A 24,773-nucleotide genomic window follows, 5' to 3' on the forward strand; every position below is an offset into this window, starting at 1 on the left:
AATGAACGATAATCTAATATAATATTCATCATGTTGTATGTAACATTGAAAGTTCCTCATAGCTGGGGATACAGTGAAAGGGGTATCGTTTGCTATGCATGCATTATGTATGCTCTGCCGTATAGTAATGACTAATCTGTCGTCATGAAGTGTGAAAGAGAAATCGATTGTGAAACGATCAAAAAAGATTGAGGAAGTCGTATATCAAAAGAAAGGTCTATTCGCTATTCGTTGCAACGGTCAACTCGCTGGTCTCTATTTCGATCGGTGTCTGCATGTGAGAAAGGTGATTTTCGATGCGGCGGTTGTCTGAGAATGTGGAATGGAATTCATGCCAGCAGCTGATTTCAATATTAGTACGACTTCAGGGAAAGTGTCAGGTGAAAGAAGGGGAAAAGCATACTTTGGAGCTTGAAGAACATATCTAGCCATCGCTTGTCGGAATCGACTCTTATACTCCTTTGGACTGGTCACTGTCGGTCTATTCTTGCCTCCACCGGCAAAACCTCGATCTTTGATCCAGGACTCCAGTTTCTTGTCCCAGGTATACGTCCTGATGCAGTCAATGATACCGACAACTAGTTCCTTGCGCGGTTCGTCGATTGCAATCATCAGCGAGTAATCCATGACGTTTTGTCGGCCTAGGAATAGTGTATCGTTCCAAACGCTCTGGCTGAGTAGCTTCTTGGAATGCTCGCGTGTGAATAATGGTGTCTCGTAGATGAAGTCGACCATATTCTCGTCAAGGAGAACTTCGTCGCGTTCGCCGGTACTCTGGACTTTGCGATTTCGCATTGAACCCTTGAGATCGAATATGCGTGTTGGTACTCGATCGTAGAAAAGGTTCTCCATTAGAAGCAAGAACCAATTGAACTCGACGCCGGTGACTGGATTCTTAATAATGACTTGATAAAATCCAAACATCTTGGCGATTGCTGAAGGGAGCTCGTGAAATAGAGCTTCAGACATGATCTGGAAATAGGCAGGGGCGAACTTTAAGAACGCTTGTGTTTCGATTTGTGAGAGTGATTTAAGGACGAATCGATCATCGAGTGTCTTAAGAAACAAAGACTTCGTCTTTCCGCCTTTAGAATCCCACTTGGCGCATCGAGAAAGCGACTCGACAATGCGATCCGCGACACCACATTTCCTGCGTAACGCGTCGAATTGTTCGGCATAGAATACTTTGCACAACATCTTTGCCTGGCCCTCTTGGAACTGGTACTTGAGATGGGTTCCTGTAGGCCGTAGGAGAGCACTTTCCACTCTATTCTGGTCCCGCGCCTCCACTCCAGCAACATCGTCGTGTGACCGATCTTCTTTGTCGTAGTGATCTTGGATAGTGGCTAGCTTGTTCTTGTAGTCTGAGGAATCCAGAGCAAATGCAATCAGAGAACTAGGCTCATCCTCACGAACGATGATGTCGCAATCCGCGAATACGTGATCGGATACTTTCAAAGGGTAATCGAGCGCTTGCCATCCGCTGGCAGATCGTTCAGCCCAGAAATTAGCGAGCATTTTGACCAGAGTATTCCGTTCATGCTTGGGGAGTTCTTTGAGATCCAGATCATCCTCCAATTTTATCGATTCTTCAGGAGATCCAGTCAGGGTCAAGCTTTGCTCCTCATCGCTTTGGACGTCCTCTGCCTCTGACGCAATTTCCGCGACGGGATGTGGCTCATTTTCGGGGGGAGTTAAGGCTGGGTTTTCAGTAACGTGCTCCTTATCCGCTGCAGCTTCGCTCTCACGGGTTTCTTCATTGATCCTGTCAGCCTTTCCTTCTGACGACGAGCGTCCTGCGTTAGACATGAGATCTTCGCCTTCTCTAGATGGTTCCTGCTCTTCGACAGCTTCCCGTACATTCTTGTAGACCTCAACGGTCGCTTTGGAAGATATGATAGGGTATGCACGTGAATGCTTGCTTTTAGCTGCTCTTTGTAATCTCTCACGTTGTCTTTCCTTTTCAAACTCCCTGCTCAGCTGTTCAAAATGCCTCGCTAGACTTGATACACGAGGACTCTTGCTCTTTGGCGTGATTGAGCGAGGAATCATGGAGTGGCCATTAGCAGTTTTGGTCTTATTCAAAATCCGTTCAGTAAACTTCTTATCTCCAAATTTCGGTCTCTCTTGTGAAGGGCTTGGGAGAGGGGTTGCATTCTTGGTCGAACTACCCGAGTTCAGTTTCAATAGACTCCTGGACCCATTAGCTCCCTTGTCTCGTAACGTCTGCAGAGGCTGAGAGTAAGCTCGAATCATGGGAGGCGATTTCCCTTTCCCACGCTGTCGGAGGTTTTGGTCAGCGAGTCGAGGAATGCCAGAGGATGGAACTATCTGCTTGGGACTCGTTCCAAATTCATTGAGACTCCTTTTCCGCAGCCCCGAACCAGGTCGACTGGACAGTTCTGGAGACGGTGTCATTCGGCCAGCATCTGGAGGTGACGTCGCAACTCGCGATATTTGTGGTAGATCTATTGAAATTTGGCGTTCAAGTGGAAGTTCCTCCGAGGAGAAGTTAGTTGGAACGGCAAGATCAAGATGTTCTACTTCTTGGTCAGCCACATTTGGTTCAGGTACTATCGGAGCCGTCGCTGGGCAAATATCAGGAATAGGTTCCGCGGTCTCTGCCACTTCATCCTGCGCGTCAGGCTTTCCGGAATGTTCTTCAACAACCGACACAAGCACATCTTGCGCCTTTTCCGGGGACAGGGTCATGCGGCGCACTGATCTTGGTCTCTCGGCTTCTCCATCCACTTCCCCTTCAACTGCAGTAGAATCTTTTTCGGTTGGAGTAGTCGGTGCCTCTTCGGTGGAGGTAAGAGAGGTGGCGGAAGCATCCTTGTCGAGAAAAATCTTTTTGAGTTGCAATGAAGCTAAGCGTCTGATATCCTTTTCTGAAGGGAAGAAGTTTCTCTCAAAGTCGGCAAAGGTCGTATCCCATTCGACAACCTTCTCTTGGACGGCACGAAGGACCCCATTCAACGGAATAACCTCCCAGTAACGGGAATTCATGTACTGCTCCTGCAGGTGCCTTATCAAACCGTTGTGGTCATCATTTGCCTTTTTCACAAGTATTTCAATCTCCTTCCTGCAGTCTTCAACTTTCTCCGGCATGACACTCTCAACATGTATGCTCTTCAGTCTGCTCTTCACCGACAACATGAATTTAGAGATGCGATGTTCAAACTTGTTGTATACCTCATTGCGTAGGCGCAAGTCGTTATCGACTTTCCAGGTGACCCGGGTGCGAGGCACAATAATGTCTAGCAGTGTAATAGGGTCGTAATGAATCCGTAATGCCATGTCCTTGAAACCAAAGAATCGTAAATAGTCACGATGGATGTCATGTTGACAGACCCCGGCCCGGGCGCGGAGATTTCTACTCCAAAATGACAGCTCTAAGTATTTTGCAAATGAATACCTCCACGTATTCGCAGACATGGGAATCACCTGCGTCTCGTTGCCACAGATTTTACAGCAACTCCACATGAGAATTGTCTCCTGTAGACCACGCAGCTTTGAAGGATAGGGCTGCACAAATATACTTATTTGCGCCTCCCCATGGACATATTGTCGATGGTGTTCATACATGCGGTTCTCGCATCCATTAGCAGTGCACACTGAGTTGGCTTCGAGGCACAAATCTTCCACGTATTGACCCAATGTAAAGTCGGGCTCAAAGACCTGGTCATCACTTTCGTGTTCATTGTAAAAATCTAACGCGAAAATATCGGGACCAGAGCACGGTATAGAAGTTGTGGTGCATACCAGGCTGTAGAGAACAACGATATTCTGATGAGCGTATGGGTCGAAAAGATTAGAGTTTCCCGAAAGATAGGCTTCCCATTGACGCTTCTGCGTCAAATAGTTGTGCGTAGCTCTATCCAACTCCGCATCATGAACTGCTCGCAGAACTTCTCTCACTTTTGCGGAGGCATTATCAGGGTTCTGGTGAACGAGCTCAGGCGTAATCAACACGAATTTCTGAGATTTATTTTTCTCATCGGAGCTTTGAACAATTCTATCCCGCAGACGTGCCAGATATGAAACTCGACGCTCTAGCTCTCGTGCTCGCATGAGGAGATACGGAGGCTCGAATTTGACACACGGCGACGCAGAGAGTAATTTTGTCTCGTGTTTCTCGACTAGATCATCGTAGTAAGTGGGCATAGGCACATCATCGGGCACTTCCACAGCCGCAGTGGCAATGCTCCCCTCTCTAGCATCCAATGAAGAAGCATCTTCTTGGACAGTAGTAGTTTCGGTAATCAGGAGTCCTCTGGACGTTGCAGGTTTCACCCCAGCCGACGAAACACCATTGCTGAAATCCTCTACTGTAGGCAGTTTTGCGAATTCGTCTCTCATAAGACATGTTTCGAGTTTCAAGTTGTAAACAACATATACCATGAACTCGGTGATGCGCTTAACCCTTGACAGGACATCACTATTCGCACCGCGTAACACAATTGTACAACCGAGTTCTTTAGCACAGCCCGAGATATACATGTATGTTTTTCTCCGCCCACCATAAACGTAAGTCTTTAAATCAAAGCTGCCACAGTGCCCTGTAGGTGACGGCAATGTAACCAATTTATCCATAGATGTGATTATCCTCGTCTGCGTGCATCTCGAAACGGCTTCTAGCACGGATGGCTTAACGTTATAAGCCGTGGCGATGTTTGACTTCTCAAGAAGCTCAAGTGCTAGACCGGAGACACTCTTCTCAACGAGGAGCAAGTTGGGTTGTAGTGCAGCGATTCTGCTGACGAGGCTCTCGAGGAATTCTCGTTCCTGGCGGATAACCGGCTCCAGGCTCATAAAATGCTGTTGGTGACGAGCATACTCTATGGCGAATGTGATAATGAGAATACTTGGTTGAGGAATGCTACGTGGCATACTCTTCAAGGCCAGATTCTTCGTGAAGACTAACCCCGAAACATAAGACGTATCACCAGGGCGTCCGCCAGGTATTTTCTTGAGTTTCACGTAATGTCGGATATCCATATCATCCCCTCTCTGCACATCAGGATCAACGTCATCCGTAGCCTTGAGTAGGATCGGCAACAGGGCAGTTTCCCAGCTATTGACGTGTGGTATTGACGAGTCTTCCAAGAGTTGACGAAGTAGCTTTCGGACATGCTCTAGACTCAACCGGTTCAATTCAATGGCCGGGGCACTAGATCCCCTCATAGATGAGCTTCTTGTCATCTTGAAGCCGCTCGTTGATGACGGGCCAACTAGCTGGGAGGCGCTAGGCGCGTGATGGTCGTGGAACAGTAACGGATTATCTTTAGACAATCGAGGTGACGGCCGTTGGTGAACACTACTAGCAATGCTGAGGTTTCGCCTTCGAGAATTGCGTGGTAAGTTGACGGCTTTGGAGCTGGTCATACTAGCATCATCTCCATCCCGTATAGGGACCGAACCATTTGCAGTACTGCGGTCACTGAAGCGGGAGCGACCTTTCTTTACAGCTGCGAGAAGACCACCAAAAGTAGCTCGTTCGTGTTCCCCACTGCTTTTAGCAAGATTAGTGTCTGAGGTGACGCTAAGTAAATTTGGTTGCTCGTCGCCACTAGAGGCATCATCTGATAAGTATTGAGCAAGATCTGGGTCAATGATATTGTCACGATGAAAAGCAGGTAGCCGATCTGCATTATTGGCATCTTCTAAATGACGGCGTTGTTGAAATGGCGCTCGATCTTCATGGTAAGATTTGAACCCGCGTATATGTTGTTGCCGTGAATGATGTCTTTTGTGCCCCATTGGATGGCTCCTTAGGCTTGCCGACGATCTTAGGGACCTAGACGATGTCGGGCGAGTCAAAGGTCGTTCAGAGCCAATCTCTAGGACTGCAGAGCGACGATTACCACTCTCGTTAACACGCCTTGTCGCAGGAATTGCCATAGTTGGTGTCTTCAACACGTGTTCTATAGATTGAGATCGGATCGAAGATGAGTCGTCTTCGTCGTCCCTTACCGGCGACCCAACGAATGGGAATTCCAGATGTCCCGGATTTACAGTGGTTATGGGGCTTTGCTCAATGTCTGATAGATCCGATGAGTCGTATTCGCGCGAATTGATCATATCTTCACAAGGCTTACAGACTCTGACGGAGCTGCCTTGGCCAAAATAAACTCCCGGAATAAGAGATGTGCATTTTGAATCAAAAATCTGTCCACAGGTACGGCAATGGTGCTTTCGACGGAAAGTGGTGAAAGGCTCTCCACACAAAAAGCAGTCCTTGGCATTCTCATCTCGCATCCAAAACTCCTTGCTCAGCAGTTTGCTTCTCAATTGATTGAATGTGCTACTCGGAGTACTCGTGCCCCTGTTGGTAGCTTGGTGACGATAAGGCTGCGCAGTATAACCCATTACTGCCGAGTTGGTAGTAGCCGTCTCACTAGATGATGCTCTAGACATAACATATCCGGGTAAACGACTGGTGCTGACCCTGTTGACGAGTTTATCCTGGGGCCTATCAATAGAAAGCTTCGAAGGGACAGGGCTTTTCACGTCGCGATCTTCAAGCGAAACGACTGATGACGGTGTGATCGAGACGTGCCAGTTGTGCGAAGGTGGATGATCATCTAACTCCCGAGACATGCTACCACCCGCAGAGGTTGGAGCCGTCGACCCATCGGCAGTAATAGAGCTTGAAGAAGTCGTAAGGACATCCTCTTGTGCTGTATTAGGAACTTCGTCATTGCTTTCGGACAGATTTCGCGAACCACCGACCGATGTGTCCAGTTCAGTAAGATCTCGACGATCAAACATCCTCGCCGACTTATCATTCGCTGGCACAGAGTTTCCGGAGATCGACTTAAGGTACGGATCCTTCGGGTTCGAGATATCACGGTTGGAGTTGGGTAATTTCGAGGACATGACAGGAGAGTAAGACCGCCGGCTTGATATGCCGTCAACATTCTCGGCTTCGGCAGATCGTAGAGGATCACTTTGCTGGATAGCGCCCTGCTCCTTTTTGAGTGACTGATTTGCACTGCTTGATTCAAGGTTTCGGCTACTATCGTGAGCAGCGCTGACATTCAACTCGGTAACTGTAGGGTCTGTCGCTTTAGTAAGGGGCGGCACAGGCGACCTGGCTGCGGGCGTCGAAGATACGGATGTCTTGGACGAAGAAATACTGCTCGGTTTTGATACGAGCTTGCTATTCTTGAGGCTTGGGGCGGCGTTGAACGACTCTGTCGCGGGTGACAGAGCTCCAATTGAAGGGGTGTGTATTTTAGAAGCATGAGCCGAACCAGGGTTTGAAGTTTGAAAATCATTCACAGCCACCACACTCCCTTCGCCCCCTGCTTGTCTGACCACAGGAGTAGAGCCTCCATCAACTCGTCGTCCTGAGGTACCACTTTCCTTCGCACCGCCAACCGACGCTCGTAACCGGCTATATAGTCCACTCAGTCCACCTTGCGAATCATTCTGCACGTTGTTGTTTTCAACGACTGACGACGAGGTTGAAGGATTGGCAAACTCATTGAACACTGTAAGGGAGTGTGATTGATACGCAGCAGAATGAATTTGGTCCAGGGCCTCCGTTAAGGTCTCGCGTTCGGCTTGGGTAGACAGAGAGCTGCGGGAGCCCCGTCTCCCTAGAGGCAAGAATATTGACGATGCGGAAGGACTCGGGGGTTCGTTGGCCTTCTGGGAAGTCATCTTGGACGACCTTAGTGAAGCCTCTTGAGCAAACCGATAACCGAGCAGAGGAATATCATCCTGGTTCTTTTTCGGCGAATGTCTAGGAAGAGTCGTGGAGTACTGGAGGTCTTTTATCTTTCTTCTTCCCCTTCTCTTTGTTCTCAGTGCAAGAGATAGAGGATCAAAGACACACCGGTGAGCAGGCAGGCATCCGAAGAGAGAAAAGAGTCGATGAAGAGTCGAGAGTCAAGAAACGGCCCTCACTAGGCACGATAAGTAAAGATGCGGAGTCATGCAGAGATGGAGCTGCCCAATAGTGGCATGTGATGACGTGGGGTGGCGCGTGCATGCTGTGGCTTGCCTCGCGGCCAACACACGAAACTGTGGCTGACGCTTCGGACAATTTGGAGTACTATTTGGTTTAGCGTCTGTATAGAGCGCGTTCGTCCGCTCATCTTTGAGTTTAGACAAAAAAGACGAAAACAACAAATTTTACGCCAATGCATAGGACACATCCCTCAATCCAGTGAGCAACGATCGGTATTATTCAACGCGTGGTTGACTACCACCTTCTCCAAATCTCCGCGCCGCAACCCCTCAGACTAGACTGCTTCGCGCCTTCGGTCCTTCTTCGAGCATATACTTCGATTGGGGTACAGTGGTGAAAAATACTTGGCTTCAAGGTTGGTCTCACCTGAGTTCTTGTCAATCACATTCATGTCTATCGTGTTATGCTTTTCTCCGCCCTTTTTGGAACTTTAACTCCGCAATATGCTACTAAACTTCATGGTACAAGTACACTCTACGGTCAATGCTAATTGATTCGAGTGTGCTAGGTTCCCTTGTGATGTGACACCCGGATGATACCTACAGACACGTACGATCGAACCCCGCCAAGAACATGTTTCGATTATCCGGACTTCATCTAGTGACCACCAGGACTTACCATTGAATAACGCCCCGAATAATGCGATCTGTATGTCAGGAATGGTTGGCTCGAACTCAGGTCGGAGGAAATAGCATTTATCAACATTAGCGGATTTCATTGACCACTATGACTCGCGTCAAGGCCGATGGCGTAAACGGAACCACCAAACATACTCATAGTAAGACGTCTACTGTGGCTGTTGAAAAAGGCCGTGGGCACAGCTCAGGATCGGACCCATTCCGAGCCGCCGATACGGAAGACCATTTGGCGACTCAACTCCCATCAAGGCCTCCTTCGAGAGAGTCCATAACATCCCAAGATGGTGACATCGGTGGGCATACTGCCCCCTCTTCGGAGTCGCACGAGGGGTTGGCAACTCAAGTTCATCAGTCCATTCCACGGCAAAATATTCCTAGAGCAACTCCTGCCGAGCCTACGATGTCGAATTACACTCGGAATGGGGCATCACTTCTAAAGCTCCTAGGTAATGGCAATCGGCAGGGACCTTTATCAAAGCAACCACCTCCACAGCAAGAATCACAACAAGTTGGGGAAGCTTCCTCGCACCCAGGCACACCTAGCTCAGAGCTAGGCACAAATCACGAACAGACCTACGGAGAGGATAAACTTGTTACGGAACCACTTCATTCGGAACATACCAGGTTTTCTTCTAACGGGCAACAAAGAATGTCAAGTCCTCCTCGTCGCCAGTTACCATCTTTTCAAAAGCCTGACGAATCCTTTAGAGACAGATTCGGGAAAGCGGGCACGAACTCACAAGAGGACGTCACTAGCTTCCAGGTTCAGCCTCCTTCCTCTTTAGAGACAACGGCAACCATAGCGGAGAATGGCAATAATCCCATGGGCCCTCCCGAGAAGAATTCACGTATTTACCGTTCGCGGTTAACCCAGCCTGCTCGAGAGGAAAATACCCGCCATGATCCCTGGTCTGGTATGAAGAAGCTACGCCGAAGGGATGTTTTCATTCCAGACGATCAAGAAGAGCTTCTTGATCGTCCGGACTGCTGGATTCCTCCAGATGTAGGTCATCCTTATCCGCGAGGGCATGTGCCACCGAGTCTACTGAAGGAGTGGAATACGAAAATGATTCGGTTGTTTCGCGATGCCAGGAGAGCACATGCATCCAGCCAGAAAGACGAGCCATCACGTGAGCAAGAGGAAGAAAACCATGAACCTTCGCCAAAACCACTCTCAGACGACGACAGTGATTCGGACTCGGAATCTCAGACGTCTTGGTCTCAGAGCCCTTCTCAGCATTTACGGAAACCTCTTGCACCCCCTGATAGCAGCCCGATCCGGCTACATGATGGCCGGCAACCACCAGACATTTCAGCGGATGGAATCGATCGGCCATCTGAGCCTGTCGAGGAAGCGGGACATCAACGCAAAGTTGTCACGCCCCAACCAGTATCTCAACCCAGCCAGCGGGATGAACCTACTCGGGAACCAGTTGCTTCTACTGTTGATCAGGGTCAAGAATCAGATCCGGCTAACGGGCCTCGACCTATCGTTCACGTCCCGATTGAAGATCCCAGGCCTGGAGGTGAAGTAGCTGAACCCAGCGATGACTCCGACATGGAGACATCTATTCCTCAAGGTTTAACTGTACGCACACAAGATATTCTCAGCCAAGTAGAGTCTTCCGGACTCATAGCTCCGAATTTGTCCGATTCGACATCCGCTCCTGCTGCACAAGTTCAAATACTTGACACACCAGCGGGGGGTCTGAAGCGTGCGGCTACAAAAAGGACAGAAAATTTACCGAGTCACTCCCAAGAGTGGGCAGCTCAAAAAAGCTCCTCGGGTAGTAATAAATCATCTTCACAAATAATAGCCAACTCTCTTGGCAGCACCGCAGGCTCATCAGATCAAGACCATCAATTGCAGGATGCTCAAAAACCTCTTGTCGCTGATTCGCAGAATACAAATTGGGATCTACACAGCTCCAGCATTCCGTCCCATCAGGATCAACGTCTACTGGAAGTTAATCCGGAGAGCTCGCTTCGGTCAGCAGACTTTCATACACAAATAATTCCGGAGCGCCATGCATCGCCCAAAGAACGGTTTGACTTTGGTACACAGACATCTCCGCAGCGCCATGCATCACCAGAAGAACGGCCTCAGGACGATCCCAATCCATCAACGGGCATGGTGATTGAACATAGACTAAAAAGAAGAGCAGCAGATCTCGACGCTGAAGTCAGCGAGGAAAGTCCATGCAAGAGGCCTAGAAGGTCCCCGACTCGGGATGTTGATGCTTCTAGGACGCAAGATGTGGACAACGTGGTTGACGTTAACCATGGTCTAGTCAATAAAGACTGTCAGGAACATGTTTGTTTCATCCAGGATGCTTTGAGGGTCTACGACATGTTCAAAAGGTCATATCCCAAATATGCGGGCAATTTTGACCATTTCCAGAGTTTGTGCCATGAATTGCAATCATTACACCGTCGCGAGATGTTGCAGAACTCTTCTCTATGGGACGACTTCATCATGAGAAACTGGGTCGATTACGGAACTTATGTACAAAGCTGCATTTCTGCCAATGAGGACTATGAGAGCTACGAGGACTTTTTTACCAGAAATTTTACCAAGCCATCTTTTCGAAAACGTAACTTGACTCCTCGGACGCTCAAGATGATTGTCTCCAAGTCCGAACCTTCCATTGAGAAGCCTACCACTGTCGATAGAGGGGTGCAGACCATCGACGACAATTCAGTGAGTGCCTCCGTCATCCGTCGTTCACCGTTGGTAGTAGACCAGGGATCCAAATCCGCGTCGAGAGAACCAAATACGCAGTCGACCCCATCTAATGTCCTATTAGTAGTAGATAGACCGCATCAAGCGAACATTGGAGTTAAATTGAGTACACCTAGTACTCCAAGGAAGCGTCCAAGTACAAATGACGGCGGCATGCAGGCCAATATCGATCCACCTACTCCTCGTCTATTCATCAATGGACAGTCAGGACATGGAGACGAAAACATCGTTTCAAGAGAAATTCAAGAAACTCAACCTCCTGACAACATCCTCACGGATGAACACATATCAGATAGCACGAAAGACCTCACAACCGACTATCATGACCTAGCCAGTATCGAACTCGTCCTCGACGCACCTATGGAAAATGACAGCCATTCTCCTGACGATGAAAACAACGACAGAAACGATCCAGATACCATCGAAGCAGAAGCACGATTCAACCAAATCCCTAGAATGCGTCGAGACAACAGCCACGCCGTACAGGCGCTCTTCAGAACATATATCCCACCACCACCCGAAGAACAAGATGAAAGCACACCATTCAAGATATGGGCTCGTTACGAACACAACATTGTCTCCGAGCGTCGTCGAAGAGGTGGATACAGAGTTCCTCTTGATGAGGATGGGAATATTGTTTTTGAAGAATTTGAGCCACGGATTGATGGTCGCCAAGAGAGAGTGTCGTCGTTTAGTAGGTGGCTCTGGCGTCCGAGGGATATAAGCTGAAGCATGTCGTTGGTCCCCGGGGAGAGGTTAAATGTATTTAAGGAAATATTATTTTGGGCTGTATATTCTTTGTACATGTGCTAATTTACCTTGGATATGATCATACTCGGTTTGAGTTGCACAGCTTATAATCAGCGAACTGTCTACGACTGGTAGACTCAGACTATAATCCAGTCGAATATCTAAGTAGGCAAGAGCAGGGATTTATTAGCTAAATAACAACATACATCACACATCTCGACTCAAAAAAAAAAAAAAAAAAAAAAAAAAAAACGCTCACAGCCAACCCACTGAGGTATCAAATATACAAAAACCACATAACTTACAAAATGCATCAAACGTCATAACATCATTCACCAAAATACTCTTCCCTCATCGCAGCACACTTCGGACATCGACAATTAGTATGATCCGTGCCATGGCTCGGATAGACAAATCTATACTCATATCCTTCTCTGGTATAAGGATTCACCCCATACCAACTCGCATACGGGTATACTGTTGTTGTTGTTGTTGTTGTTGCTGGGTATCCATACATCTCGAAACCTTGCCCTCCTTGATTGGGCTGTTCATACTGTTGTTGTTGGTCTTGATATTGTTGATAATAAGATCTTGGATTGGGTCTGATGTTGTCTTCGGTGGTGGTATATTGTTGCACAGGGTGGTGGTGGTGATGACTTCGGGAACTTTTGCCCTTGGTCAGTGGTGAATGTCGTCGATTGTGTCGGTGCGGGTCATTATCTTCAAATGTGACATGAATAGATGAAGCAGGTTCCCCTTCTTCTTGGTTCTGTTCTTCTGGATCTGGGTTCCTCTCCTTGGCCTTTTCACGCACTTTTCGAGGTCGTAGACTGTCTCGATGCGGCTTCTTGACGGATATTGATGGTATCTCGTGGTCTATTCTGATATAATCGGGTTCTCCTTGACTCAAGTCAGTCTCTTCCCTGTTTTCGTGGTGTCTGTGCTGTCTTCTATGATGATGATGAAAACTCAGTTCCAAAGTATTAGTTCTCTCTCTTGGCGCATCTCGCTTTTTTGAGCGATGATCCCTTGTCACGGATGGTAAGATTTCATTTCTCATTGCTGGATTTTCGTCGAGAGAATACATATCTTCCGACAGAGCAGCGAGGGAGATTTCTTCCAAGTGACGGGCCATATGTGCCACGAACTCATACCATGTCCTCCATTTCGCTCGTCGACATATCCCACATGGAAACGAAGTGAAGGTAGCGACGACGAATCTTTCAGTGTTCATAGTCGCAGCGGTGCGTTCCGCGTCACTTAGGCTGTGCCAGTGGTTATGAACCAGATGTTCCACGAATGCGTTCCGCGTGGAAATTTCAGGCGTGCTGGTTATTTCCGCGTTGCAGTAGACACAGTATCGTTTTACTTCTGGGAAGTGACTGGTCAAGACATGCTCGGCCCAGAGGTGGAAATATTCAAATGATTGGTTGCATGATGGATGGATGCAGACGTATGCTTTTAGATCTGCATATACGTGTATCCTATCTACAGTCAGCAAACTTATCATATAACTCTCAGGAAATGCATAACCTACATCCATGCCTCGTACCCCCTAAGAGTAACAATCTTCTTGCAAAGGGCACATTTAAACGGCGCCTCAAGTTGCACCTGCCATGGCGCCGGCGGCATATACGCATTACTCTCCTTCCTCCTTGGAATCCTCGATCCGTTGTTATTGGGACTCCAATCATCGCCATAATGATACGGTATCGGAACTTGGACTTGCTCATCCGACTCGTCGAATGTAACGACACTATTAAACCCTGACACCCTCACATGCGTCTGAGCAGGTTTCTCCGGATTGTTCACACTGGAATGCTCATTCAGCCTTTGACGATTTCTGAGATTCAGTTCCCCAAGTCTCCTTGCAAGTCTGACATCAGCGTTTCTATGTCTACAGACCAGTCGTCAGCAACACACACTATAGACCAGTTAAATAAGACTGCCCTGCATATTACATACTGCTCAAAAATATTATTCACAAAAGCCTGAACTTCCAATGAAGAATAGCCTTCATTCACTTCCGCAGAGTCTGCTAATTCTTATCATCAGCCTATAATCAATCAAAAAACAGTCCAGACTCGACGGCTAAGTTTACTCATAACTCGCTTTGACAGCAGCAGAACTGAATAATTATTGGCCGATCAGTCTGACACCAAATATGAATCGGGTTCGTTGTGGATGAAAATATCTGCGGAGACCTTTTCTCCATCTGTTATTGCTGCTATCATGTAATCTGGGGTGCAGGAAATCAGGGAAAGGCGGGGTGGCTGCATTCTTTCGCAACGTATGAGCTCAGCCCTGTGTGATGCGCGGGTTGCAATTGGTGGCCTTGGATTATACAAAGTCCCGGAAAGAGAATATCGAATTAGGCTGGATGTTGTATGTTTTCTCACTTCCAGGTTGGTGAGATGAAGATGTTTTCCGACTATAACTTGGAAGTCTGTTCGGTGGACACGTGCCTTCCTATTCCAACATTGGGGGATATGGCATATGTATCTCAGGAATGGGCCTACGATTTACTTATTAGGACAATACGCACTTTTTCCTAGGGCTATAGCTCGAATGCTTGTGTATATAGATGGTTGTTTCGTCTCAGAGAATACTTTTAGTATCCAAACTGAAAAATTGAGCTGTAAAAATAAAAGAAAATGGTATATCTCGACATATGTCATAAAAGCCATGGAACTCACATAAAACCCCAATTCAATAAGCAAGAAACGACATCCCAATCCTAATCATGCCAGAAAATAGAAAACCTCTTAAGATGTATGATATGACATGCCCTCCCTAGTCCATAGCAAAGAAAAAAGTCAAAAAAAAAACTAGGGAAATCGGGTAAGGAGAATATGATTGCAATCCGTACGATATAGAACCCGATACTCCAAGCATAAAGCCCAAACCTCACTCCTTGCGAGAAGAAATAGACGCCATCAAATGATATAGTGTAATGTAGAAGAAAGAAAGAAACGTGTCCAGTCGCAGGTTTGTCATGGTTGTTTGGGGAAAAAAGGGGAAAAGGAAATGAGAGAAGTGAGATGTTAGAAAGAAGAGTCCAGGTGGGGACGATAAAGTAAAAAGGTGAGAAGCATTTAGCTTTCAAGTATACACAAGAAGTGAAGTAAAAAAAAAAAAGATAGATAAAGACGAGGACCGCTTGAGTCCTAAGAGTCGCCAGTAAGCCGTGAGGATGTTGTGAGGAGATGGGATCTGCACTGCTCAGCATAGTCGACGCCGCCAGATCTTCTGGTCTCGGCGCTGTGCCGAGAGGCAGGATGGATTGACAACAGAAATTCCAACAAATTGTTGATCACCGACGATCGAAATCTCGCTGCGAGTCTGGACCCTGTTCACTCTCATTCTGCGGCCTTCCATGAATCCATTGCGCGGCAGCTTCGTCTTGGGTCAACGGCGTTTTCTGTTCATCGCCCCGAGCTGATCGTCGCGAGCCTGGGAATAGAGACGTAATCTCCGCCGCAAGTGCTGAAGTGGTAAACATGCGAAGTTCCCGCTCTTCCCTCTCATCTTCTTTCCTCAGTCGTCTGCGATCTTGTTCAGAGAGTTTCTCCCGTCGCATTCGGCGGATTTCATAGATGGCCCATAAAAGTACGTCTTCCGCAACTCGAGTTCGTGGCGCACCGTATTTTGAGGAGCTTCGAACATATCGTCGTGTCACGTCAGTTGCGCCATCAATAGAAAATGCAATGCAATATGCGAGTTTACGATTCCAGCCTGGGAGATGTTAGTTGGCCATGACCTTGTTCATGGCTGTCAGACATACCTTCTGTATATAGCCGGGGTTGATCCCAGACACCTTCACAAGCATCGACATGCACCCATCTCCGTTGGTGCTCAGAGTAAACTTCTGTCCAGACATAATCCTCTGAATTCCACACCCAACGCACCCGACTACCCAAAGCTCGGCAAAGCATTGTGAAGCAATTGGCCCATTCACCCCCGCGACCGCACCGAGTCTGCAGCAACTGCCACACATCAGAATACCGTGGAAATCGTTCTAAAGATCCGCATCCCGAACACTTATAACCCTCAACCCGCGTCGCACCCCGAGCTGTCTCGTCCGGTGTGGGAGGAACCATTCCGTGAGCGATTGTCGGCATAAGACATCTGGAACATTGAGGATTGTTGACCCATGTGAAGAATGACTTTTTGAACCATCTAATCAATTAGTTAGAGCACAACGCAGTTCAGAAGTTCTCACATACTTCAAGAGCGACCGTATGACAAAATCTTGATATCCCCATTGCGGTTTCTTCCCCATACTCGCATATCGAGCTTTATGTATTTGATGCTCATCATCTGCCTCTGCATACAAGCGATCAAGTGGAATGACGGTCAAAGCTTCATCCAATAACCCCGGATTCTCATACTTGGTCGGAGTAACCGACAAAACATGTAGTAAATTGCAAAATTTGACTGAGGCGCTATCGTGCGGACGGCGGGGCATAATAGGCAATCGTCGATTTATCCTCGATTGTGTTGTTGTCGTTGTCTGTGAAGAGTCTGAAGACAAAGTAGTAGATTGTGAAGGGGCAGGAGAGGACGTTCGTGATTTCGAATGTGACGATTGTTGCTGGAAGTCATTGAATCGTTTATTTCGCATCAAGTTCTCGAATTCCTTGGATAGCTCTGTTGCATCGAAATTGGCCGGTGTCGACCCCGTCGGTCGTTGTGATCTGTGGGACATTGTTTGTGTTGCTAGCAGTCTTCAAGACTGCCACTGCTTCTCTTTCGTTTATGAATTCAGCCGTAATTTGTCGGCTCGGTTGATGCTATTGTAATTCTCTATGTCGTCTGATTGTTTAGATGCAAAGGAGCAAGACGGTGCACAACCGAGACGGATGTCTCATGGGGCGCCACTCTGGCAAGCTGAGAAGCGAGTGTACTGGTGCGGCAGTCTTATGAGCAGGAAAAGAACAGGCGAGATAGCGCTGACGACCAAAACGCGCAACACCGATTCGTCCTCGTCGCCGTCGTTATCGTCGAAAACAGGTCAGATGGAAGTAGAAAAAGGGAAAAAAAGGAACCACGAATGCATCGAACTGAGAGAAGAGAGAAAGACTCGGATGGTCGGAGGAAGACGAAGCAGACGTAAACCTCAACGCGGATTGGCTGCGCGCGACGGGTCAGTTGGTGGGGGCTAACTTCTTGCGGTAAAGTGCGGGTGCTGAAGTCGGAGTCATTACGACGCCTCGACGTTCGACGCTATTCCGGTTTGGGGGTGCGCCAAGATCGTCAGGCTCAGCCTAATTTTAGATACTGCCTTAAAACCATACGGAAAGAGTTTATATAGCTTGATTAAGACTATGGTTTGAATTCAAGAAGCTCGTATTAATATACAACATATCCCCTGGCATATGAATCGACTGCCAATCTGTCTTACCTAAGCGGTGTGTTAGGTAATGAGGGCTGAAGTGCCAAGCCCCAATGCAAATCGGACAGAGTCTTGGCATCGGAACGATCCAGACCCTGAGAAGAATGACGATGCAGCGCGAGTCTTGGTAAACAGTCGGACTGGTCATATAAAATTCCTTATTCCTCTCTAGAATCAGAACACCAGCTCAAGAGAAAGTAAAAAGAGAAAAAAGACAAGCGGAAGGGGGAAACGGTCAGATGAACACGCAAGCTGGCTGGTGGAAGCGTCGTCAGCATGGACTCCATGGAGTCGTCCTGGCCAATCAGATTCGGGTAGGCCGCGTATGCCCTACGAACTCAGGCTCGATACATAGAGATCTGTCAATCTGACACATACTGTGACTTGTCTTGGAAATGTCATGAGTAGTTCATCAGATAACACTTTGCCTGTTTCCTGTATGCGGATTACGCAAAGAAATAGGGGACTGGGGATGTTCTGCCGCTTGGATAGTAGGATCTGGCCTCACCATATCGAAGCGGTAGAATGCCGTCGATGTGCGCAGCTATCTTGCACTGCCAATGACAAGCATGCATGTACGGCAGTTCGCAGAAGTAAGCACATTAATAATCCCCTGACGCCATCTGCAAGCGGGATGCGCGACACGTCTACCGGCTCATTTCTTTGACAACGTACTGTGTATGTGCGATTACTAGTCGTGGGTACGTTGCCTTCTACGTAAACGGTCAGTCCGAAGTATGTAAGTAGGCGTAGGTCACAAGATAAGAGTCGTGTCACAATCCGTTGTTCGTACTCTGTCTGTATCAGAACTTGGAGTTCGTACACGTCCTACGTAGTACTCAAAAGGTCAGAGAGGCAACACCGGAGAGATGGTCATCATGAAGTTATTCCCAATTCCTCAACGTATCGAAGTTCAAAACAATCATGTGCACACCATAGACATGGACATGGGCATGAACATGAAAGATTCTAGTGGCGGAGACACGCAAGCTGAGCGGAAAGACATGGAGATCAAAAGTCTTGGCAATTAGTCATCTTCCTAAACTGGTTAGAGACTTTATCTCGGTTACATGGTCTATTGCACTGCTTACAGACCAATCATATTTGAAGGATATACAATTAAGCAGCAAGCTGATTCGCTAATCTAATGCTTATATAAGTAGCTAAGCAGGAATAATCATCGTTCCATTATCGCAACAAAATCGGATATCTGCTGAATGTATTTGATGATGGAAAACAAGTGTAAAAAGAAAAGACAAATCATTCGGCTACATCTCTTCGTAAACATTCGTCCATGATCATGGACTTAAAATAATTGTTTCGCTAAAAGAAAAAGGCAATGCTTTCTTGAAACTCCTTCCCGTCATTTCTTACCGAGCGATGACATCTATTGTGGTCGACTACTCATGAGCCGTGCAACGGGACAGTTCGGCGACAAAGGACTGACCCCAGAACGCACTATATACAGTTAGTTATAGGCACAAGCTGAAGGAATATAAGGGGGATGGGAACCTTGTATATTTGGAGATATACTTCCACAACTTCTGATACTTCGCGGCTCGTTGTTCCGGTTCCATGGATACGGCCTGATGATATGCCTTGGCCAAATCCTCTGTATTCCATGGATTGACCACCAGACTTCCGTTCAAACTCTGAGCAGCACCGGCGAACTCGGAAAGAATTAGAACTCCTTGTCTTTTTTGTTGACTTGCGATGTACTCAAACGACACCAGGTTCATGCCGTCGCGCGTGGAAGATACGACACATGCGTCGGAGACGGCGTAAAGGGCGAGGAGTTCTTCGAAGTTGACGGATTTGTGCATAAAGTGAATGGGCATGTAGTCCACGGTACCTGTTCACTGTCAGATACTCTCTCATTCTCTCATTTCGCATGTCTCTCTCGCATTAGGGGAGACCTACCAAACCTGCCGTTGATTCGTCCAACCAACTCGTTTACTACAGCCCGCAGGTTCTGATACTCTTCCACATCTTGCCGACTGGGAACAGCCACCTGCACCAACACGACTTTGCCCACCCATTCCGGATGATTAGAAAGGAACACTTCCAAAGCATGCAGCTTTTGGGGTATGCCCTTAATATAATCCAAACGGTCAACACTGACCATCAGCTTCATGCCTTGGAATTTCGATTCGAGACTGGCAATCCGATTCTGCACTTTAGGATTCTTCAACCCATCGAGGAACTTCTCCGGGTCTATGCCGATCGGGAAGGCGCCTACTGATACAGATCGGTTTTCGAAGCGGACGCTGCCTGGAGTGGTGCTGAGATTTCTGTCATGTCATTAGCAAAAGACTCCATCCGGATAAGACCTGACGGTACATACAAGATATGGGTGCAGCTGCTCAAAAAGTGACGCGCGTAATCAAAGGTGTGGAATCCGATAAGGTCACAGTATAGAACTCCCTTGAGGAGGTCTGCCCGAACAGGCAAAACTCGGTATATTTCGCTGCTTGGGAACGGGGTATGCAAGAAGAAGCCAATTTTGATATTCTTCTTCCCCTGAGCTCGTAAACGCTCCCGCAACAGTTGAGGCAAAAGCATGAGATGGTAATCGTGTACCCAGATCATGTCACCGTCCTTGGCTTCGTCTGCAATGGTCTGCGCAAAGAGTGCATTGGCCTCTTTATACGCTACCCACGCAGATTCGTCAAAGACTATCTCTCCGGGATGATAGTGGAGCAAAGGCCATAGAATCGAGTCTGTCGTTTTTGAGGTTAGTCGATATTCAACTCATTCGAGGGCTGATTGATAAACGCACTTGAAAATCCGTTGTAATGGCGGTCTGCAAGCTGGTCGTCGATAAATACTGGCGTTGCGCCGTATTCCTCCTTCAGTTTCGATTTGACTGTTTCAATCTCGTCCTCCGGTACCTCCAGACCAGGCCAGCCGTACCATTGGAATGTGGTAGTTTTTGCCAGGCCGCTTAAGCCAGTCACCAGACCTCCAGATGACATGGAGAATTCATATTTGCCGCCCTCTGAACGTCGAATGGTGATGGGAAGTCGATTTGACACGAGAAGCAGGCGCCCGCTTTCAGGCGGCGCGGCTACTGCAGGAGCAGGCGACATTTGATATTCTATCAAACCAGTCTTATTTCTCCTTCGTTGGCTGACACTGCCGGCTTAATCAAACTGTCAAAGAAAATGTGTATGTATGAGTGTAGAAGAGAAACAAACTCCGAGTCCTGGGTAAATGGAAACCAACAACTGATGTCAGATATCGCGTTATGTCATTGTGCCCAGGAACCAAGCCAACGCGAGCTTCTCGTTGGCGGGGAGCAGCGTCGTTTAATTAGCGGTCTCCCAGTTTCTGCCATAATTTCCAGGCAGCCAATCAGCAAGTATCAGCTGGAGCTCAGAACAAAGCAGAACAGAATCGAATTGCACAGTCTAGACCGGGCTAAATGTTTGCATCGCTTTCTGTCATGTTCCAGCCTTAAATTTCAGGCTTGGGTTCTTTTCCTTGATTTTGGTATGTTGGTTCTGATTGGCTGCGGAAGGGGCTCCCCGCCGAACTCCTTCAACTTTCCATTTCCATCCATCACGACTCGCGCCGAAAGCTTCAGAACATTCTATACTTTTCTCGGCCTGCAGCTATATTGTCAATGCTCGGATAATATCCATCTCCCAAAGGACGTGACGATGCGACTTTCCCAAACACCGAACTACCTGTAAAAATCGCTCGACACAATCCTGGTGGTTATCAGCTGTCACGAATTCACTACGCGTTATCAATCATATGATTTTTTTTCTAAACATTTGCATGACATTGTGCCTATTACCCTTTGATATCGTGGAACATCAAATCTAGTCGTTGACGGTAGCAAGAGTCCATTGCACCCATGACTCTCTACGTAGCTTCTCTGTAAGTGGTCTGAGCATACCCAAGAAGTGGATATGGCAAGCTAATACGTTTAGTTTCCTGCCATACACCATAGACTTTGAGGCCGCCGGTGTTCGGCTGGGCCAAAGTGACTTCGATGGCTCTAATCCTCTTCCCGCCAGCGAGGTGGAAGGACGGTTAGCAGAGCTGCATCAGGAGACGCTGCCAAAAGTGCTTTCCATGACTCCTGGGGCAACAACAGAGCACGAAAAAATCTTCAAACCATTCTACGCGCCGCAGTCAGCATCAGATGGCCCTAATGGCCCAGCACCCACCGAGAACCCAGTGGAGTCATGGGGCTCTAGTCGAAAATTCAATCAGCCCATGTCAAAGGCAGCAAAAACACCAGATTCTTCAATTCTCAGCCGTCCTGGTGCTGTCGATGGTCCGGTAGATCATCGAAAGGCTGACGATACTGACTCGGAAGAACCATCTTCACCGCGGGTGTTGCTGTCTGACGTCGATTGGGTCGTAAAGTCGGCCGTGCAGGGAAATGGAGGCCTTCGCAACGCGATTGATGCAGCCGCCAAAGCTGGCATCGTGGATAAAAAGGTTTGGGTGGGTACGCTGGGTATGCCGACAGACTCGCTACAGGAACACACGCGCAACAACATTGCTTCGAAGTTGAAAGAGGAGTTTGAATCTCTTGCAGTATTTGTAGGAGACAGTGAGTTTGAAGGACATTACTTCCACTTTTGTCGGAATGTTCTCTATCCAGCATTCCACTACCAGATGCAAGAAAGTCCTCGCCACAAAGAGTACGATGATCATTCATGGAAACAATACGTTAAACTCAACGAGACATTCGCAGAAACAATTGCTGCTCAGTGGAAACCGGGTGACCGCATTTGGATCCATGATTATCATCTCATGCTACTTCCTCGGATGCTGAGGGACAGGCTTCCCAATGCTGAGATTGGATTCTTCATGCACACTGCATTCCCATCATCGGAAATCTTTCGGTGCCTGGCTACGAGAAAGACGTTGCTGGAGGGACTCCTTGGAGCGAATATCATTGGTTTGCAGACTGCAGAATATGTCTATCACTTCGTGCATACATGCAGTCGAATCTTGCGATTGGAGGTGTCTGCCGATAGCGTTCATCTACCAGACCGGTTACTGCCCGTCAAGGCTATTCCAATGGGCATTGACTTGGATCTCATGAATGAACAAAGACATTTGCCAGAGGTCAAGGAGTGGGTGTCGAAGATCCGCGAGCGGTACGAAGGCAAGCATTTGATTGTCGCAAGAGATAGGTTGGACGCTGCTGGTGGCGTCAAACAGAAGCTTCTTTCTTATGAAAAGTTCTTGAAAAGATACCCAGAATGGCGAGATAACGTACGGTCTTTTCTCCCCTTGACAACGGATTAAGGCTAACTTGAATAGGTTGTGCTGGTTCAAGTTGCATCGTCATCTGCACCGGATTTGACAGATCTCGAGACACAAATAAGCAAGATTGCGATGAGAATCAACTCCAAGTACTCGACGTTGACCCATCAACCACTGGTTCTGCTTAAGCAAGACATTTCATTCGCGCAGTTCCTTGCCTTGATGTCTGTTGCCGAGATTTTCATGATTACCAGTCTTCGTGAAGGGATGAACCTTGCCGGACACGACTTTATTGTCTGTCAAGACGGGGCTTTAGATGCGTCTCAAAAGTATGGGTCCCTTATTTTGAGTGAATTTACGGGCAGCGCCTCTATCTGGAGCGGGTACGAGTTGCTTGTCAACCCATGGGATTATGTGCAATGTGCAGACGCCATTAACCGCGCTTTAACTATGCCGGCTGAAGAGAAAGAGAAGAATTGGCGTTTCCTAGCGGACCGGATGGCAAAACATACTGCCTCGATGTGGTGTGATACATATCTCAAAGCGCTTCGTCAGGTGTATGAGATGCATTCATCGCGGGAGCTGCATACCATTTCATCCCTTTCCTTGGAGTCGGTACGAGAAAAATACAACAAATCAAAGAGTCACGTCTTTATCCTTGGAGACCAAGCTATATTCCCGTCGCTCAAAGAAAAGGAGGAAGTTGCCGTCAGTTCGAATCACGAGATCCTCTCAGCATTGGCAGCTGATCCGAAGAACGTGGTATACATTACCAGTTCACAAACACCAAAACAACTCGAATTGTCTATGGGTGAGTCCCCGAACATTGGACTCATTGCCGAAAACGGCGCGTTCTTGCGGGAACCTGGACAATCCGAATGGCAACAACTACTCGATGAGAGCGACACTCGCGACTGGCGCCGAGGTATCCAACGGGTGATGGAATACTTTCAAGAACGCACAGAAGGCACATCACTCGAGGAACGACGCTTTTCACTAACCTTCAACTACAAAGCTGCCGTCGACAAGGAGCTCGCCATTCGCCAAGCAGCCGAATTGAGCGATCAGATCAACGGTTCGCGCGGAAATGTCCCTATCCGAGCCGTCCTCTCAGACGGCGCGGTGACTGTTGAGCCTACGAACGTGACAAAAGCGACCACAGCGGAATTGGCTCTGGAACGACTCAGTAATAATCCAGACCACGACTCGCCGGATTTCTTATTCATTGCGGGTAATACTCGCGGCAGCGAAACTCTATTCAGATGGGCGAATCAACTTGAGCGCGAAGGACGGGTTGAGAATGTCATTAGTGTCACGACGGGAGGTACACAGGCGGTTTCGGCGGCGGCAACGGTTTTGTATGATAATGAGACATTGATGAATGGGTTGGCGGGATTGATTTCTCAGTGATTTATGACTTTGACATGAGCAATGAGCAATGATAAACGATACACATACACATACACGATATGCAGGTAGTTGATAGAATCGACTAATCATGTATTCTAGATGCAGTACCACTTCTGTTCCAAGGTTAAAACTAACTATCCTTTCGAAACGTCATGATCTTGGAACATGCAGAGATTTACACCGCATACTAATCACATACCTAGGCAGTTTCATAGTTGACATTTTGATTTATTTGATTAGTATGAATCCAATGATGTATATGATTATTAAGTTAGCCAAGACGGAATCATACCACAGCTGCTGCGCTCCCTATTTGCATATACGTCTTCCGTGCGAAGAGTCAGAAAAAAGGGGGTTTGTCATCAACAATTTCTTCCAACTTCCAAGGCAGCAAGGCACCTAATTTCCCAGAAACTTTCTGGCACGTTAATTCTTTTTGCTTGGTAATATCAAAATATTTCTGTAATCAGGAACTGTGTAATGGAGAGATTTTGTGCCGAGTTTGGTATTCGTTCGAGTCCTGTGTATTACTAGCCTGGTGATTCAGACATTCCATCCGTGACACAGTTAGGGCTAAGTCTCCGGTGATATTATTAATCATTCAATGGATTCATCCATGGGATG

At 47.6% G+C, this 24,773-nt stretch overlaps 6 protein-coding genes across 6 annotated transcripts, besides 2 other annotated features; 2 read left to right on the top strand and 4 right to left on the bottom strand.

Moving 5' to 3' along the window:
• Window positions 1-5: 5 nt before the first annotated feature.
• On the bottom strand, window positions 6-7,671 carry TSTA_014320 (1-phosphatidylinositol-3-phosphate 5-kinase (Fab1), putative; the record flags this gene model as incomplete). Its single annotated transcript, XM_002483530.1, has 2 exons — window positions 6-341; window positions 404-7,671. The coding sequence occupies 2 exons, from the start codon at window positions 7,669-7,671 to the stop codon at window positions 218-220; spliced, it is 7,392 nt and encodes a 2,463-aa protein (XP_002483575.1). The 3' UTR covers window positions 6-217.
• A 949-nt stretch (window positions 7,672-8,620) lies between these two features.
• Window positions 8,621-12,313, top strand: TSTA_014330 (uncharacterized protein; the record flags this gene model as incomplete). Its single annotated transcript, XM_002483531.1, has 2 exons — window positions 8,621-8,629; window positions 8,690-12,313. 2 exons carry the CDS (start codon window positions 8,621-8,623, stop codon window positions 12,089-12,091), a joined length of 3,411 nt encoding a protein of 1,136 aa, XP_002483576.1. The 3' UTR covers window positions 12,092-12,313.
• Window positions 12,314-12,335: 22 nt separating this feature from the next.
• Window positions 12,336-12,364: a microsatellite.
• Window positions 12,365-12,559: 195 nt separating this feature from the next.
• TSTA_014340 (uncharacterized protein) lies at window positions 12,560-13,744 on the bottom strand (the record flags this gene model as incomplete). Its single annotated transcript, XM_002483532.1, has 3 exons — window positions 12,560-12,714; window positions 12,779-13,596; window positions 13,650-13,744. 3 exons carry the CDS (start codon window positions 13,742-13,744, stop codon window positions 12,560-12,562), a joined length of 1,068 nt encoding a protein of 355 aa, XP_002483577.1.
• Window positions 12,591-12,616: a microsatellite.
• Window positions 13,745-14,727: 983 nt separating the features above from the next.
• Window positions 14,728-16,989, bottom strand: TSTA_014350 (peptidase (PNG1), putative). The gene is made up of 3 exons (XM_002483533.1): window positions 16,339-16,989; window positions 15,897-16,291; window positions 14,728-15,847 (listed from the first exon to the last, which is right to left on the bottom strand). The coding sequence occupies exons 1-3, from the start codon at window positions 16,818-16,820 to the stop codon at window positions 15,426-15,428; spliced, it is 1,299 nt and encodes a 432-aa protein (XP_002483578.1). The 5' UTR covers window positions 16,821-16,989; the 3' UTR covers window positions 14,728-15,425.
• A 1,731-nt stretch (window positions 16,990-18,720) lies between these two features.
• On the bottom strand, window positions 18,721-20,768 carry TSTA_014360 (alpha,alpha-trehalose-phosphate synthase subunit, putative). The gene is made up of 5 exons (XM_002483534.1): window positions 20,287-20,768; window positions 19,852-20,227; window positions 19,428-19,798; window positions 19,020-19,359; window positions 18,721-18,965 (listed from the first exon to the last, which is right to left on the bottom strand). The coding sequence occupies exons 1-5, from the start codon at window positions 20,594-20,596 to the stop codon at window positions 18,908-18,910; spliced, it is 1,455 nt and encodes a 484-aa protein (XP_002483579.1). The 5' UTR covers window positions 20,597-20,768; the 3' UTR covers window positions 18,721-18,907.
• A 601-nt stretch (window positions 20,769-21,369) lies between these two features.
• Window positions 21,370-24,413, top strand: TSTA_014370 (alpha,alpha-trehalose phosphate synthase subunit, putative; the record flags this gene model as incomplete). Its single annotated transcript, XM_002483535.1, has 3 exons — window positions 21,370-21,392; window positions 21,446-22,748; window positions 22,797-24,413. The coding sequence occupies 3 exons, from the start codon at window positions 21,370-21,372 to the stop codon at window positions 24,147-24,149; spliced, it is 2,679 nt and encodes an 892-aa protein (XP_002483580.1). The 3' UTR covers window positions 24,150-24,413.
• Between the last annotated feature and the right edge of the window lie 360 nt (window positions 24,414-24,773).

Source organism: Talaromyces stipitatus, genomic scaffold (assembly GCF_000003125.1).
Source record: "Talaromyces stipitatus ATCC 10500 scf_1105507295549 genomic scaffold, whole genome shotgun sequence".
NCBI lineage: Eukaryota > Fungi > Ascomycota > Eurotiomycetes > Eurotiales > Trichocomaceae > Talaromyces > Talaromyces stipitatus.

Bases quoted from the DNA above. Each gene is read 5' to 3' on its own strand.
- TSTA_014350 (XM_002483533.1), bottom strand. From the start codon at position 16,820: ATGTCCCACAGATCACAACGACCGACGGGGTCGACACCGGCCAATTTC. The intron at 16,292-16,338 runs GTATGTGAGAAC...CTAATTGATTAG, and splicing joins GTCATACGGTCGCTCTTGAA to ATGGTTCAAAAAGTCATTCT. The intron at 15,848-15,896 runs GTATGTCTGACA...AACATCTCCCAG, and splicing joins ACCCCGGCTATATACAGAAG to GCTGGAATCGTAAACTCGCA.
- TSTA_014360 (XM_002483534.1), bottom strand. From the start codon at position 20,596: ATGTCGCCTGCTCCTGCAGTAGCCGCGCCGCCTGAAAGCGGGCGCCTG. The intron at 20,228-20,286 runs GTGCGTTTATCA...CAAAAACGACAG, and splicing joins CCATTACAACGGATTTTCAA to ACTCGATTCTATGGCCTTTG. The intron at 18,966-19,019 runs GTTCCCATCCCC...AACTGTATATAG, and splicing joins TATATCTCCAAATATACAAG to TGCGTTCTGGGGTCAGTCCT.